At 42.8% G+C, this 17,448-nt stretch overlaps 1 protein-coding gene across 2 annotated transcripts in view; it reads right to left on the bottom strand.

Moving 5' to 3' along the window:
• Positions 1-17,448, bottom strand: part of ARHGAP18 (Rho GTPase activating protein 18) — a 91,097-nt gene that overhangs the window by 52,353 nt on the left and 21,296 nt on the right. The window contains exon 1 of one of the 2 annotated variants that reach the window (XM_039531364.1): positions 11,997-12,119. The exons of the other annotated variant lie outside the window; for it this stretch is intronic. Coding sequence (XP_039387298.1) covers positions 11,997-12,010 — 14 coding nt within the window. The 5' untranslated portion in view covers positions 12,011-12,119. Of the gene's footprint in view, positions 1-11,996; positions 12,120-17,448 lie in introns of those variants that run through there. 2 annotated transcript variants of the gene reach the window in all.

Genomic DNA, 17,448 nt, shown 5'->3' with positions numbered 1-17,448 from the left:
CCCATGGACTTGTGCATGTCCAGCTTTTCTAAATATTCCTTAACCTGTTCTTTCATCACTGAGGGCTTCTCACCTCCTCCCCATCCTGTGTTGTCCAGGACAACAGTGTGGGAGCTGACCTTGTCTGTGAAGACAGAGGGAAAAAAAAGCATTGAGTACTTCAGCTTTTTCCACATCACCTGTCAGTAGATTACTGATTGGGGGAGGCAAAGGTCCCACACTTTCCCTGACCATCTTCTTGTTGCTAACATAGCTGTAGAAACCTTTCTTGTTACCCTTCACATCTCTTGCTAGCTGCAACTCCAGTTGTGCCTTGGCCTTCCTGATTACACCCCTGCATGCTCTAGCAATATTTTTATACTCCTCCCTTGTCATCTATCCAAATTTCCACTTATTTTAAGCTTCCTTTTTAAGTTTAAGCTCACTGAAGATTTCACTGTTAAGCCAAGCTGGTCGCGTGCCATATTTGCTATTCTTTCTGCACATTGGGATGGTTTGTTCCTGTGCCCTCAATAAGGCTTCTTTAAAATACAGCCAGCTTTCCTGGACTCCTTTCTCCCTCATATTAACCTCCCAGGGGATCCTGCCCATCAGTTCCCAAAGGGAATCTAAGTCTGCTTTTCTGAAATCCAGGGTCCATATTTTGCTACTCTCCTTTCTTCCTTTTGTGAGGATCCTGAACTCAACCATCTCATGGTCACTGCTGCCTAGGTTGCCACCCACTTCTACTTCCCCTACCAATTCTTCCCTGTTTGTAAGCAGCAGGTCAAGAGGAGCATGGCCCCTAGTTGGTTCCTCCAGCACTTGCACCAGGAAGTTGTCCCCAACACTCTCCAAAAACTTCCTGGGTTGTCTGTGCATTGCTGTATTGCTTTCCCAGAAGATGTCAGGGTGATTGAAATACTCCATTAGAACCAGGGCCTGTGATCTGGAAACTTCAGTTAGTTGTCTGCCATACTGAACAGTTATTTCTGTAAACCTAGTGCTTCCTTTGAACTGGACCCTGAGCGACCAATGACAGAGGAAAGATGGACTGGTAGTTAGTGCGCTAGTCTAGGACTTTGGAGATCTGGGCTCAAGCCTCTGCTCTGCCACAGACTTAGTGTAACCTTGCAGTGTTAGCTTGTGGCATAACTTGAATGTTGCCCCTAACCAGACTGTCCTCTGCACACACAAATCACTAGCTCAAGTTAAATAGCTTTTTAAACTGTGAGCGAGCTGGCCCATCAGTGGATGTGGGTTAAACTGCGAGTGCTGCTGATGCTGGAGCTAGTAATGAAGTGGGGACTTCGCTACTCTATGCCGCTATTCCAATTACTGCGGGCAGCCCAAGTGGCGTTTTGCAGCGTGGTTACTCACACTCGAACTAGCCTAACTCAAGAGGCGTTAACCAGTGTAGATAATTCGAGCTAACACTGCAGTGAGGATGAGCCCACTGTCTCTCTGTGCCCCAGTTATCTGCCTGTAAAATGGAGATAACAGTACTTTCCTACCTCAGTGTTGAGGATGAACACATTAAAGATTGTGAGGTGCTTAGAAACTATGGGCTTGCCAAACACCAGCTTGCCACACAGTAACATCATATGTGGACATTTTCAAGTAGTGCCAAGCCACACTCTGGGACTTCCTGTGAGCGATAACAGTGTCCACGTGGACTTTGCTGCACAGCAACCTGGTGCGCTGCAGATTCACACCCTAGCTTGCTGCACAGTAACCTGCAGTGTTGACAAGCCCTAAAATGGACAGAATCAAGTTATTTTATAAATTCTGACAAAGCTTCAGTGTGTCATGGGGGGAGAGGGTTATACAAGACACGCTGCTCATATTGAAGACTGGGTTTCTCTGTCACAACGCAACATCTGTTTCTCCATAAAAACGTTCAAGTAGCAAAATGTCTGCTGTTATATAAAAATAAATGTTTGGCTTAAAGACTGGCTGAAAATAACTGCTACAAATCACTACATTTCTGTTGTTTATCTCCTCAAAACATGAAGTTTGCTTAGTGAATTATATGAGTAATGTGTTCATTCTGACTGGCTGCAGCTGAGTTCAGTGGGAAGTATTGTTTGCCTCTAATGAACCAGCTAGATAGCATCTGGATATGTAAATCTCTGCTTTCTGATTGCATTAAAAGATGAGTATGAACTTTATCTCCCATATGTAAATTTAAATTTAAAAAAAAAATCAAAAGCATAACTGCTTTTTTTTTATTGCCTTAATGGGAGAAATATCCAGATATTTCCACCTAAGACATTCAGAATGAATGTAACAGCCAAATCGCTTTATGCTGTAATGAAGACAGATCTTCAAAGATAAAATAGGAACAGGCTGGGTCAGTACTTGAATGGGATATCTCAAAGGGTTTGTGGAAAGTTGAGGACTTGATACAGTAGATAGAAATTTCCCCCTGATTCTGTTCTGGACTGTCTATATTGAATTTCATCTGCCATTATAATGTTCATAATGTTCACTCAGCTAGCTTTGTTAGGTCCCTCTTAAGTTCTTTGCAGGCTTCTCTATGGGTGACCTAAATAATTTCATCTGCAAATTTTACCACTGCTGTTGTCCTCTTGTCCTCATTTTCCAGATAAGTAATACATGTTAAATAATACAGTCTTACTACGATTCCTTGGGAAACCCTGCCATTAACCTCTTTCCATACTGAAAATTGACAATATATTCGTACCCTGTTTTCCATCTATTCACAAGTTTTTCTAATCAAAACAAAAAAGTTTGCCTCTCACTGGATGACTGCTTTCTTAATAGGTTTTTTTTTTAAACAGCTCAACCAGTCTCTTTAATTCTTTCAGTACTCCTGGACTGATACCACCTGGCTCCACTGATACTGGATTTTAAGGGTTTGATCTTGCTCCCACTGAATTATCAGTTTGTTCTAGGATAGTATGTCCCCTTTAACTTCTCAATCCCTGACAGTGCCTCTTCTTTATTACCTTCAACAACAAGCTTTGGGATAGCTATCTTCCTTAGTACCACTATCTGTGGTAAAGAATTTTTGAAGGGTTCATTTTTTGCTTGAATAAACTTTTTGTGTCTTGCCATTCATCCACATGCTTTTCCTTTGCCCTCCTGCTTCCTTTATTGTTTAAAGCTATGCACAATTTCTATAACCTTAATGATAGTGTGTGTGGTTTTCGTGGGGACAGGGGAAGTTAACACCACTATAGTTTGCTAAAGAAGCCCTCATGATGAGTCTAAGAAATGTATTTAGCTTTTGTTTCTTGTCTCTTTCTAGCTTGCTTCTTCACTACTTTTAAACTCACCCTTCCAATATAGTTTGATAGTACAGTCCTAGATTTTGGTACAGTCCAGTAAACAATTGTTCAGAACTATAATTAACAGTTTTTGGAAAGTGCAGAAATCTTTTACATTTTAAGTGGTAGAGAAGGGAAAACTGCTGAATAAAATGTAACATTTAGTGAGCTGCTACCTCCAGATTTGCTTAAATAGTAAGAGTGAAATCCTGGCCCCATAAAGCCAATGGCAAAACTCCCATTGACTTCAGCAAAGATTTCATCCTATGGGTGCAAAGTTCACTACTATGTCATTCAAGTTACAGGTAATCCTTCCTGCCAGTTGAATACACTAATCAGCCAACAAACTGATACACTATTCCAGGAAGGAAATACAGATGAAATGGGTTATACAAGGGTTTCGGAACAACTTTAGAAGTCCTACATGTATGTGTGTCCAATTCATGATTTCTTTTATACCATATGTGCCTTTGCAAATTATGCTTTTGAAAGTGCTTGAGTGTCTGATAAGCAATGCAGACTATTTATGGACTTTGCCTCCGTAGCCTTAGTACTTTTGATGATGAAAAGCACTCACTATAGAAATGTTATTTTCCCCTCCCCATGCTAAAGGTATAAATTAATTAATCTACCACTACCCTTCTGTTCCCCTTCTTTGGACTGAATGCTCAGGACCTAGAGGTAAGAAATGTGATTTGACTGGCCTACCTGCAAAGATGAATACTCTTGGCTGGAGAAAGAAATTGCATGGCAGGGAGTGTAAGGGTTTGCAGGTTGCTACCTATCCACACAAGGTACAGGACATTCCAAACACTTATAAACACTAGACTAGTGTCCCAAGGTTGGCTTTTGCAAGGCAAAAAAAAGAGAGGTATTAAACTTTTGGCTGTTGCAATGTATTGTTAGTTTATGATCAGTTACATGTACTTCCAGGATCACAGATGACTGATAACTATAATGAGTAGATCCAGTAGCAGGTAGCTGGAGAATTTTGGGAAAAGGATATCCCAATAAATGCACCTTTCATGTGTCTGGTTAGACATCTGTGACCTTTGTCATGGGTCTGGAACTTGCCATTGTGATCCATCCTCTTGTGACTTCTTGATCCATTGCTATGAGATGTTCATGGGGTTACACTTGAAAAGCACTCAGAAGCTAAAGCTGATGCAGGATGCGGCTGTGCACCTGCCTAGCAGGTTTAGCATCAGAAAGATACTGGACTCCTAAGCAACTGCACTGGCTTCCTGTTTCCTTCCTGGTATAGCTCAAGGTGCTAGCTGTGATCACTAAAGCCCTTAGTGGTTTGAATCCATTTTAAACACAGTTTCTGTCCTCAAACTGCAGCAGCAGGTGAGGGTAACATTTGAGCTAAGAGTCCCTTAGTTAGCTAACTAGGCATTCAGTGGCAGCCCTTCCCTTCCGAAACTCACTCCTCCTACTGGGCCAACAGAGCACAGTTAACCTTCAGGGGGAAGTGTGAGCAGGATAGATAAAAGGAATCAGACCTCGAAGCTTATTGTGGGTCTAAGGTGACTCTGGCCCTACTGAACATTTTGTAGCAGTCTGCAATCCTGTGCTACATTTTCAAGTGTTCACCATATTGGTAAAACAAATAAAGTCCCCTATATAGAAGCTTCACACTGCCAATGACAATCCTGCATCTGATATTTATTGAGATTTATACAAAATGCTAAAGCCTCTCTGTTCAGGGCTCCAGGAACTTTTGCCATGTATTAAAAATATAGTCAACACTCTGTAATTCTTGAGGTCAGTTACATTCATCACATGAGCAATAGGCAGAAATATCAATCAAATTGTGCCAGAAACGATGAGAGACAGAACTATGGAAAACAAGCAATGCTGCAGGCTCCAGAGAAGGATGGCTGATAGACCTGCCTAGACACAGATCATCTGGTCTTGTCCTGTCGTCTCCCTCATCCTACCTCCAAAATTCCCCTCCACCGCCTCAGAAGAATCCCCTTTGGAGCTGGGTTTCTGCACCAGTTCCAGGCATCCTGGTCACTGCATGTCCAGTGTGCAGAGGCACAAGTAAGAAAAGTATTTTTAATGTAAAAAAAAAATAGTGGCAGAAATCCAATCTCATCTGCAAGTATACAAGGGTGGAGTCAGAGATGTGTTTAGATTATTTCATTCTATACTCACAGCAAAGCTTTTTTCTGGCAAAAAATTATGATGGAAAAAAATTGTCAAAATGTAGCATATGCCCCAGGTTGGGAAGCTGCCCAAAGCATTCTGGAAGATTGCTTTCTTAAAAGCAATCAGACCACAACACACCTGGATAAGCACTAAGCTCACTCCACTATGAGTAGGGCCCTACCAAATTCACAGCCATGAAAAATATGTCACAGACTGTGAAATCTGGTCTTCCCCCATGAAATCTGGTCTTTTGTGTGCTTTTACCCCATACTATGCAGATTTCATGGGGAAGACCAGCATTTCTCAAATTGGGGATCCTGACCCAAAAGGGAGTTGCTGGGGGGGGGGAGTCGCAAGGTTATTTTAGGGGGGTCACGGTATTGCCACCCTTACTTCTGCTCTGCCTTTAGAGCTGGGCAGCCAGAGAGTAGCGGCTGTTGGCCAGCTGCCCAGCTCTGAAGGCAGCGCCCCGCCAGCAGCAGCACAGGAGTAAGGGTGGCAATACCATACCATGCCATCTTTATTTCCCCAGCTGCCCAGCTCTGAAGGCAGTAGCACCACCAGCAGCAGCGCAGAAGTAAGGGTAACAGTCCCACAATCCCCCCTACGATAACCTTGCGACCCCCCTCACAACTCCTTTTTGAGGCAGGATCCCTACAATTACAACACGTGAAATTTCAGATTTAAATAGCTGAAATCATGAAATTTATTATTTTAAAACTCTTATGACAGTGAAATTGACCAAAATGGACCATGAATTTGGTAGGGCCCTAACTATGAGAATAGTAGAGCTGGTTGGAAAAATTTCTATGAAAACAAAAATAATTCTGTTTGTAAGTAGGTAAGTAAATATAAAATAAAACCCAGAAAATGCCTAAAAATTTACCAAAACATCAAAAATATCCGGGTGTTCAGTTTTCCACCAAAATAAATTTGAGGGAAGCAGCCACTTTTCATGAAAACTTTCCAACAGAAAAAAATTCAGTCAGTCCTAGAAAATACCATCACTTCCAAGTAATCTTAAAAGAAGGGATCTATTTGGAGTACCACTTCACTTAGAGGAAAGAATAGACAGTTTTAACAGTCATCTCCATTCAAACCCTAGCAACATCTACTTTCAGTCACAATAAATATTTTGCTCTTGATTGGGAACTTGATTGGGAACAGTGTGATAATCATATCTAAAACCATCTGTAGGCTCAGTTCTGCCCTCTGATAAATGGGCACAATGCCCATTATAGTCAGCGAGACTTTTGCCCGCTTATCTGAGGACAAAATTTGACCCCAGCTATAAAATAATTGTTCTATATGCTTAAGCACACTTGCATTGCAATCTATTAACAGAGCTAATCTTCTTTCCCCACCAACTGGAGAAGTATTCATTTATTTGAACCATCAAGGACATAGGGACAAGCATTGCCATGCTCTTTGGGGGAACCCAAGGGGAAAAAAAATCACTTCCTGTAATGAATAATATTCACCGTGCCCTTTGTACAATTATGAGGCCACAATTTACATGAAAAGAAAACTGATTCAGATGATTCAGACTGGCATTGTTAAACATTAGTTATGCTAAGCACTAAAGTGAGAAGATATGAGTGTAAATATTATCTAAGGCTTTTCCTTTGGCATTTGGCTGCTTACCTTTCTCAGCCTGTATGATAAATATGACCCTTAACATTAGTCAATGTCTTATATACTCATAACAGCAGCTTTTCTTCCTTCAAATTCTTAAGGCCTTTATTTTGATCTCACAGCTGTTCTAAACTGATTGAGCTCCACTGACTTCAGTGAAATTACTCCTGAATTACACTGGTTTGAAATCAAACTCTTCCTGAGTGTTTCTTAATCATCTCCTTCTCAGTAGTTCATATCTAGCATCAACAGAATTCAAAGCACACTGACGTTAGCTAGGTAGCCTCTCAGTGTTAGTGACTGCTTGAGAATTACCAATTAATAAAAAGGTGCCATGTTACTGGATTTCTATGTTTCATTCCGCTCACTGAAGGATAACTCTGCCTTGGGTTTTATTTTTTCCCCTTTATAAAACTGGGCATTGTGGGTTTTTTAGGAGAGAGTTGTTGGAGAAAATAGTCAATGGTCAGGAAAGCAGACTAATAGCATGTGGCTGAACCAGGAAAATGTAAACTGGCATAGTAGTAGTAGTATAGTATATTATTGGTAATACTGCAGTTAAGCCAGCGGCATATTATCACCTAGGCCGACAAGGCCTAGGCCTAGGGCGGCAAATTTGCAGGGGCGGCAAATTTGAGCACGCACGGAGAAGCTCCCCTCCCCGCCCTGCCACTCCAGCTCGCTTCTGCCTCCTCCGCAAGCGCGCATCCATGACCTGTTTCTCTCCTCTCCCTCCCAGTGCTTGCACCACAAAAACAGCTGTTTCGCGGCAGGGAGGGAGGGGGGAAGAGGGGGAACACGGCACACTGGGGGAAGAGGCGGGGCCGGGGCAGGGATTTGGGGAAGGGATCCAATAGGGGCAGGGAGGGGGCGGAGTTGGGGCAGGGACTTTGGGGAAGGGGTTAGAATGGTGGCGGGGAAAGGGTGGAGTCGGGGCGGGACTAGGGGTTGGCGGGGCGGCAATTATTTCAGGGCCTAGGGGCGGCAAAATCATTAATCCGCCACTGAGTTAAGCCTAGGGACTCCAAGCAAGGATGCTGAAGTAAACAGAAGATTGCTAGAAGTAGCAAAAAGAAGACAGTCCCTGACCCTGTAATCAAGGTTTATGACTAGGGTGACCATATTTCCCTATGCTGAATACGGGACACCTGGTAAAATTACTCGTATTCAGAACTATGCAATATAAGCGTTCAAATTAACATCAAGTTGACTGAACCCCTGTTAAAAAGAAATACTGCGGAGTTGGATTATTTTTATTTACCTTCTTATCTTTAAGGCTTTAGGGTTTACCCAGGGAGGGGTGACACACACATCCCTCCCCCCCCCACAGGGAGATGTCTCTCACACACACATTCCCATACACCTCTCTCACATATGGGGGTGGGGGGGGAGCCCGGGAGTGACCGACCGATCCGACCCTCCCTGCCTGGCACTGTTCGCCCTCCATGCCTGGCTGGGCCCCTGGGATGGACTCGCCTCTCCTGGTACCTGGCACTACACCTTCCCAAGGCAACACGAGGGGAGGCACACAGGGTCACGTATCTCCGTATCCAGATTTCAGCCAGGGCTCACACCAGAATGTGATCAGTGTCAGGCTTTCGGCACTGCGCAGGAGGGAAGGGACGGGAGCTGCTTCCAGCTGCAGGGAGGGAGGAGTAGAGTAAGGGATGACCTGGCCTGTGTCTTTGCAGAGCTCATCTCTTAGGAGAACACACCAGTACTGATAAGAGAGAGACAGAAAATACCGGACAATTTTTTTTTAAAGAAAAAGTCAGGACACCCGCAGGAGGGCTTAAATACGGGACTGTCCCTTTAGAAACAGGACATCTGCACACCCTAATTATGACAAGATGCAACTATGAATGAAACACAAATGGGGACAGAGAAGGCGGGAGGATGAGGTAACAGTAAAGCAGGCATGTTTTGCATAATAATCAGTAGTCTCTTCAAGTTTTTCCTACACAGGGAATCTGTCAATGCTCTACAATCTGGCTTAAAACATCTGTTATTCCAGTCCTGGACCGCTCCTGAACAGAGAATTAAAGGATGTGATGGTTTTGTGATGTACAAAAATGGAGGCTATGTAATTAATTTCTGATTTTGACCTGAGTTCAGTGGACAAATGGGTTTAAACCTGTTAGTCTAGCTCAGTAAGGGCTGGAACCATAGCCCATTGAAGTCAATGACTCTTCCATCGACTTAAACTGGGCTTTGGATCAGGCTCTAATTATTGCTCCTACCAGGCTGAATGTTTCATGAAACATTTACTTTAGTAATCGTTTATCAGTGAGATAAAGAAGAAACAAAAATTCACCAATCATATTTGTTTTCCATGACAGCATTTAGTCAGTTTTACAATCCTGTATCAGGCCCTTTAAATTCCACTGAATCTTTGTAACCAGAAAGTATGACCGATCAGCATTTAAACACAATTTGTAGTGTTAAAAATATATATATATATCAATAATGCAATCTATTAAACTAGGTGAATTTTGATTGTAATAAATAGCAACTTTCCTGATGCAAGAATTTCACAGAACCATAACTGACATGATACAAAGTGTCTGGATATAATTCCGGCCTTTACAAAATGGTGCCTGAGTGGTATTGACATAGATGTAGAAAACAAAATGATTTTGAGATTTGTGTACGTGCATCATCTTCCCATCCTCTTGGGCAGTACTAGCCTTTCAGATAAACTCAGCAGCACACCAGTATCTGTCTAGGAGTCTCACAAGACCCTTATTACTGTAGTAACTGAACACCTCACAATCTTTAATGTAATTATCCTTTCAACATCCCTGCGAGGTAGGGCTGTGCAATTATCCCAATTTTACAGATGGGGAACTGAGGCAAGGGAGAAGGCCATGTGATTTGCCCAACCTCACCCAAAATTGTCTCTGCAAGAGCACGTTATTGAACTCAGGTCTACTCAAGTCCTAAATTAGTGCCCAAACCACTGGCCCATCCTTCTATCCGCCAGTCTGCTAGCTAACTTGTACAACATGACAGAAAAACTAAATGTGACTAAATCCATCTACAGCATGTGAGTAATAAAATGCCTGTACTGGACAGCTAAATTCTGGCCCCCTTGAAATCAATAGGAGTTTTGCAACTGACGTCAGTGCTGTTTTTGTCTATATTATGGGAGCAGCTCGAGGTGCCCCATCAAGACAGGGGTCCCATTGCATTAGGCACTGCACACACATGTAATCTGTAATGTCAAAATGGCTGAGAACTTAAAAATTGGATGGTAACAGGCTGTGAAACCCAGTGATGATTCAACCTGGTGATATTCTGAACAAAGAGAGCTCTCAGCTATGCTTGCAGCTGCTTCCATCACTTCACACTGACTCTACAGACATTATAGGCTTCAGAGTGACACAGGGTGACAATCCTGAAATCTCTTTATATAGGCAGATGGGGGGAGGGGAAGAGAGTGGGAGTGGAAACAGAGGCACAGAGATGTGAAGTGTTTTGCCGAAGTTCACACACCAGTAAAGTGGCAGAGCCACGAATACATCCCAGGTCTCTGCAGTCCCAATCCACTGGACCACGCTACTCTAGGGAATCAGGCTTTGACCTATAGTAAATTGATAGTTAAGAGTAAGCACTAGCATGTTTATGACAGGTTTCAGTTCTTGGTTTATAAATAGACTGAGTGGCACTCTTTAAGAGTGCTATTCTGTTGATATAGAAATTATGACATACAGCAGTGATTCACGGAAGTGATTTAAATTTAAATTTACCTACAGGCCAAGTTGTAATTGCCTTAACTAGATTTATATAAACATAAAAATATTTGGAGATCCATTGTTCCATTATGAAGTTATTCTATTTACTAAGCAACCAAATCAGCAGCCAGGATGAGGTATTGTCTATATATAACAACAAACCAGTACCTTCCAACACTAAATAAAACCAGGAATGATGAAGATTTGGGGAGGCAGTCAGTGTGGTCTAGTGGATAGCAGCGGAGTCATAACAGGAAGTCATAAAATGGGGGTTCTATTCCATGCTAGCCACTGATATGGTTTGTGCCCTTGTGCAGGTCATTTTGCTTTGTGCCTTCCCCACTTTGCCTTGTCTATTTAGACCGTAAGCTGTTTAGGGACTATCAACTAGAAGGCCCAGCTGAAACCAAGGAACCATTTGTGCTAGGTGCTGTACAAACACACAAAGGTTCTTCTTGTGTGTTTGCACAGTGGCTACCACAATGGTGCCCTGATCTCAGCTGCGACATCTAGATACCACTCTAATCCAGATGATCAGTAATAAAGAGAACGTATGACCTTGAGTCTGAGGAAGAGTTGACTGAAGAAATCCTCAGTGCTCAAAAAAAGGAAGTAGAAGAGACACTGCTGTGGAAGGGAGAAGATTCATGCACTGAATCACTTTTTCTAACTGGGTGAAGTTTAGAAATTAAGGAATCTTTTTCTGGTACTTATACACAGTGTTGAAGATTATGCAGTCATCGCTTTAAGTGGCTTTTCAAGTCTCCTATTAAAGTTACCAAGCATGCAGCTGTGAGAGCTGGTTGTTCTGATGCTATTGTACATAAGGCAATGGAGCAGTAACACTTCCACATTGAAGTTTATGTCGAATGTCTTGTTTTTTTATATTAATGGCTCAACGTATTAAAGATTCTGGTATGGTACTTGGAATCTCAATCTCCTGGTAAACGAAAACTGATATCATCAGTGTTTGCAAGCAGCAGGCATGCACCGGGTAACTGCTAGTTTAGAATCAGGTTGTGGGCATTTGGGATCCAGCACAATGCTGTGCTATTTCTTGCCCCCTTTAAAATTCTTTATGATCTTTGGAAAGCATTAGAGAGATCTTATACCACGACTGTGTTTACATTTTGTTGTTAGCCTTAGTCATCCATTACAGTGATTGTAACCTTTCCTTGCATTCCTTTCCATTACTTACCTTATTCTTTCCATTACTGACTGCAACGTCCCCGTTCTTCTTCCCAGTCCTTTCTAACAGACATACTTGAACATATCAGGTAACAATTAGTTGATCAAAGCCAAGAAAAAATGATCAGTTTCAGGATAACTGCACTGTATCTCCCTTTCTGTGGTTCACTCCAGGAGCTCCCAGATCTCCAGCCAGCACCTGTGTCTCTGGGTAGGGCCCCTTATCCCACTCCCTTAGGAGGTTTTAAGGCTGCACAGGAACCTGCCTTCCTCTGTGATATCCCAGCAAACTAGTCTACCTAGAGGCCAGCACCTGTGCTCTGCTTTCTTTCTCCAAGGGCTATGAACAGTGTATTGCCAGCAGTTACAAGCAGGCAGGCCATTCACCTGGTTCTTAACCTGACAGTCCTGTTTTGGTAACCTTTGTCCCTATCCGGTACTGGATGCAGTTTTGTCTGGTATCAGAGCATGCTGCTCCTCCCTAGCTGGCACGAACTCGCACGCACCATGCATGCTAGCTCACACCACGTGGAGGAAAGTGCCACCCTGCCCCCACTGGCAGCAGCAGCCCATGCCATGCTGGAAGGATCTGGATCTCTGGTGTTCTGAGGATGTATCAGTGGCCACCCTAGTTCCAGGTTACCACACAGCTCTTCCTAAGCAAGCACCTTTATTCTTAAGGCAAAAAGCTTTACAAAGACAACATATAAAAACAACAGAAGTTCCTATATTCGTGCTAAAAGCTTACCAGAGATCACTCATCAGTCTGGTAGGTCAAAGTTTTTCCAACCCTTCTGCAAGGGTTGGGACCCTTGCACAGAAGGTCCTGTCCATTTGCTGGATCAGAAAGAAGGCCCTAAGTCAGTTTAACTGTAGCCTTTTTATGTCAAAAGCCCTTTGTCTTCCTAGTCTCTGGAAACCCAGTTTGAACCAGAATATGAGAACTTTTCCAGGGGTGGTCCTTCTCTGAAGGTATTTATAATGTGATTCAATGTAATCACTTCCCATTATTTTAGTTCCTGATGGAGCTGTGGTAACCATCGCCTATGGAATAGAAAACAATCATTCATACAATCACTGGCCCACCGTGATACATAAACTTCATGCAGTGAGTTGCCCCGAAGAGACTGCATGCGGTCGCAATATCTGTCACAAAGAGATTTCTCGTTAACTTACCCCAGGCTCCTTCTCCCACAACTTTAGAGCTGTTGTAAAGCTATGTTGTGACCTTTTGGGAGTTGGCGTCGTGAACGTCACTTGCAAGTTCAGGCTTGCCCAAGTAACAAGGCGGGGGGGGGAGGGGGTGTAGATCAGAAGCAGAGTAATGTTCACTTCTCAAATCTTTGGAAACAGTGTAGTAGTTTTACACTCACTTTGCACTTGCTTTGTAAATGACTACACAAGCTGCAAGGCAATGGAGGACCAGGCCCTTGGGTTTTCTAAATGCCATCAGCAGCTGTCAGTGCTGATTAAAAAATGCTTTGGAGATTAAAAGAACAATATAAATTCTTATTATTCATTTACAATTTTCAAACACTAAACTAGAAATGTGCCAAACTGAGATCTCGGGGGTTTTAGAAGCTGAGAGTTAGTGTGTCTGTTAGTATAACTACACTGCTGCCTGTAGATGCCTCATTAGTGCTCTGCAAAACTTGAATGCTGCTTCTCTCCCTCTCCATTTTCCTGGGAATCTACAGCGCATTTGTGGAAATGATACAGGAGAAGATATTTAGCTAATTCTCTAATGGATAGTGCTAGAAAGGCGGTTTCTAGATATGAAGCCATAATCAAGCAGCCCAGATTGTATGTATAGTACAATATTACCAAGGGCATAACTGTTGTGAAATGGTTTAACCTTAAGCTATCAAGGACCTGCTGTTCATGCACCACCATCTAAACTAATCTTATCACAAAATGGAAAATAGGTGTCAGCCATCACTACGATAAGTTGCTAGTCTCCCAGGCTGCCACTTTTTCCAGTCTCCAGAAACTAGAGGCAAGTCTACATGAAAGCATACTGCGCAGCAGACTGTGGTGTAAATCTACAATGCTCCAGCGTGCCATGCACTGTCTGCGTGCCATGCACTTCACTGCTTGACGCACAGTGAATGTTCACGTAAACATGCCAAATGTTGTCTACTGAATAACTGCACATTTGGAGAGGCCAAGGGAGTTCTACTCAGTGAGCTGGCTGAAACAAAACACATAGTATCCAAAATAGCACGTTAGTAGCACATAAGTGGACCACAGGCCTTGTGTGGAGCCCTAAGCATGTACAGGGTGAATCTAACCCAAAGAGCTTTCAGTGTTGCCAGTCCCAAGCATTCAAGAACCATAAACCAGCCCCCACCCCCAAAAAAATCCTAAAATTGGATTAAGCTATGAGGTTTAAAAATATATAGATATATGTTATTTGCCTTCTGGTTCCTGAGGCTTTAGAGTGATCTTGGTTCATGTTTTTAAGTTTAATACTGCAACCAGGAGGGCTAGAAACTTGATTTCTTTTTTCAAATGCAAGATGAAATTCTCATGACTTCAGGAGCTGGGCCTTGAAGTAAAACACCAAATATCACAAGACTCACAGTAAAATTATGACAGTTGGCAACACTGAGAATTGTTTTTAGAAATCAATTCTCTTTTTACCTTCATTTTGATAACAGCGACCAGGCTTTCATGCTGTCATTCTAATCTCCCTTCATTCTTGAAATATTTGAACAGAGAAATTCTTGGGCTTTGGAAATATTTTCCTATTGGATGCAAATGCATAGAAACTCCTGTTCACAAAGGGTTTCTGTTCTTAAAATGTGAATTTATGTAGAGTCAGACTTCTCCAGATATGCCTGGGAACATTTCAGCAACCTGCCAGGAGGACAAGGAGATAGATGGAAACCATGGCTGACTCTAATAGATGATCTTTGTGAAGTGTAGGTCATGTAATTGGTAAAAATTTTCAAAAGTGCCCAAGTCACTTAAGAGCCTAAGTCTCACTGAAAGAATATGGGACTTAGACTCCTAACTCATTTAGATATTTTTGCATACTGTTAGGAAAACAAGAAAAATAATGTAACCAGCTGATCCTATTCTGCTATTCTTTCAACCTTTTGGCATCCATTTACCAAATTGCCAACTATGGTATCTATTAACCTCATCCTTTGACAGTTTTTTAGAAGGCCTTTAATGGAAGAGAGAAACATAGTAATATTGAATGGGGTTGTAGTTGTATCCATATTAGGACAAATGATTAGAGAAAGAGTTAAGAGGAGTGAGAGATACTGTGGAGTGTGCAATCAATCTATATATTTAATATTCAGAACTTTTATTCCACTTATTGAGAAAATTAGCATGTAGTGGGCACGTTAACGTGTTATTTTCTGTTTTGAAAAATTCTGCCACCTTCTGAGATCTAACCCCTGGATCTGAGAATATGTCTAAGAATAGAATGAAACCTAAGGGTGACCACTGTACTGTGCAAACTCTGCACACGTTGTGCAGCTTGGCTCTGCAAATATAAAAGAATAAGTTTGGAGGTGATATTGGAATTACAAATACTGTCCCTTTCTTGAGAGAAAGGGCTGAATGCTCAAAAGAGTTATTTGCAGTTGGTCCCAGGATATTAGAAAGACGCAGTAGGTGAGGTAATATCTTTTGTTGGACCAACTGGAGTAAGACTCCTAACTTCTACGCAGGCTCCTAACCTGCATTGATTTTAATGGAGGTTAAGTCCCTAACTCCATTAGAGCAGTCAAAGAGCCTAAGAGCTCCTCAAAATATTAGTCTTCTACTCACAGTCAAAGAGTCATGTGAATAATGTTCAGTTAATTTAAGATTTTTTTTTAAAGTCCCTGGCCATCTAGCTGAGCATGGTAACATCCGGGAAGGTACACTAGGGTCCCTCACAACTTCAGAGCAATAGTGGTATAAAATTGGTGCACTAACAGCACCGGCCCTACTGCATTAGTTAAAGGAGACTCTCCATTAACTATTCTAAGTGTAGGATTTACAGCACAGATTACTACCTCTGATTCCATCTGAAGGTCAGTAGTGCACATACACAGCCAGTTTATTACAGTATAATTGCAATAGCCAGATTAAGTTGTAAATGAACTTTTGTGAGCCTTCCCAAACAGTGTTCAAGGCAACCCAGCTCCCAAAGGTGTTTTTATTGTCCAAAGGAGAGCCACAAGGACAAACATGCTGTCACAGGAGCTGGAGACCTGCCTGCAGAGCAGGAAGCTGTGCAGGCTGCAGCTGGATGGAGAGCCCCATGCAGAGCAGGCTGTGACTGCCCGATGCTGCAGGGGAAGACAGGTCTGTGCAGAATTTGAAGGGAGCAGCCAAGACTGAGCAGGGGTCTAGTAAAGAGGAACTGACTGAGCCTGTCAAAACTCAAAGCCAGAAGCCAACCCAGGCTCTTAAAAGGGCAGTAACTCGAAGAAGGTTTTTTCAAACAAAGTGCCAAAGATCACTGTGCTCTGACTACATGTTTGGCCCGAAGAGAAAATGCTGCTGTAACAGGCAACTACATACAGCCAGGGACAGCAGGGCCTGTAGTCCAATTGCTGCCCATAGTTTGCTACTAGGATCTGAGCAGGAAGCACTTCAGCAACAGCAGAATGACAATGCAGAGCCCGCAAAGAGAGACACCACGGAGTGATCCAGATTAGGAAAACCTCCAGGTTGCTTAATTACTCCTAACACAGGAGTGGATTGGAAAAGGCCCTCTGCCCCCAAGGACCAAGCTAGGAATAGCTATGTTTCATTTTGAAGTGACCCATGAACCCCTCAATGCCAATTGGGTTATAAGAATATCTTGACTCTGGTGTGTACACACCAGTTCACCAAAGACTGTTGCATGAGGTCTTAAATGAAAGCCAGGGTCACACTGGTCATTAATATTGTGGGGAAATGTATGTACAGATATTACATACGTATGTATGTCTACTGGCAATATGTTCCTGAAGTCTGTGTCTATGCAGAGCTGACAAACAGGTTTTCTGCCAGACAAAAGATTATGCACCTCTCTCTCAATTGGCATGTAAATTAAGCTTTGTAAACCAACCCAATGGGAGCCCCATTGTGATGGGGTGTACTCCCCACACTGGCCCTGCAAGTGCTGAGTTAGGCTAATAGATCCAATCAGCCCATTAAACTGCAAAAGGGGGAGACTCAGGGGAAAAGTTAATTAGCTCACCTGAGAGGAAACAGGCCAGGGCTTATATAAGGACAGGAAATTGGAACCAGAGGGTGCTGCAGGGAGGCAGTCTGCAGTTGCTCCCTGGGAGGAAGAAGCTGTGTTTGGGGGCTATAGAGACAGATAAGTAGCCTATGTTAGTCCCTGTGATGAGGGTGCTGAGAGGCTGGCAAACCCAGAAGTGTGGGGAGGGCCAGGAGGTAAGGAAGCAGCTCTGGGAAAGGCAGCGAGGTGAAGGAGGGAACCACACCTCAGCTGCTGTTTAGAGTGT

The sequence above is a fragment of the Mauremys reevesii genome, linkage group 3, assembly GCF_016161935.1.
Source record: "Mauremys reevesii isolate NIE-2019 linkage group 3, ASM1616193v1, whole genome shotgun sequence".
In the NCBI taxonomy this organism is placed as follows: Eukaryota; Metazoa; Chordata; order Testudines; family Geoemydidae; genus Mauremys; species Mauremys reevesii.
Note: the sequence above shows the minus strand (reverse complement) of the source record. Positions and strands in the feature narration are given on the sequence as shown.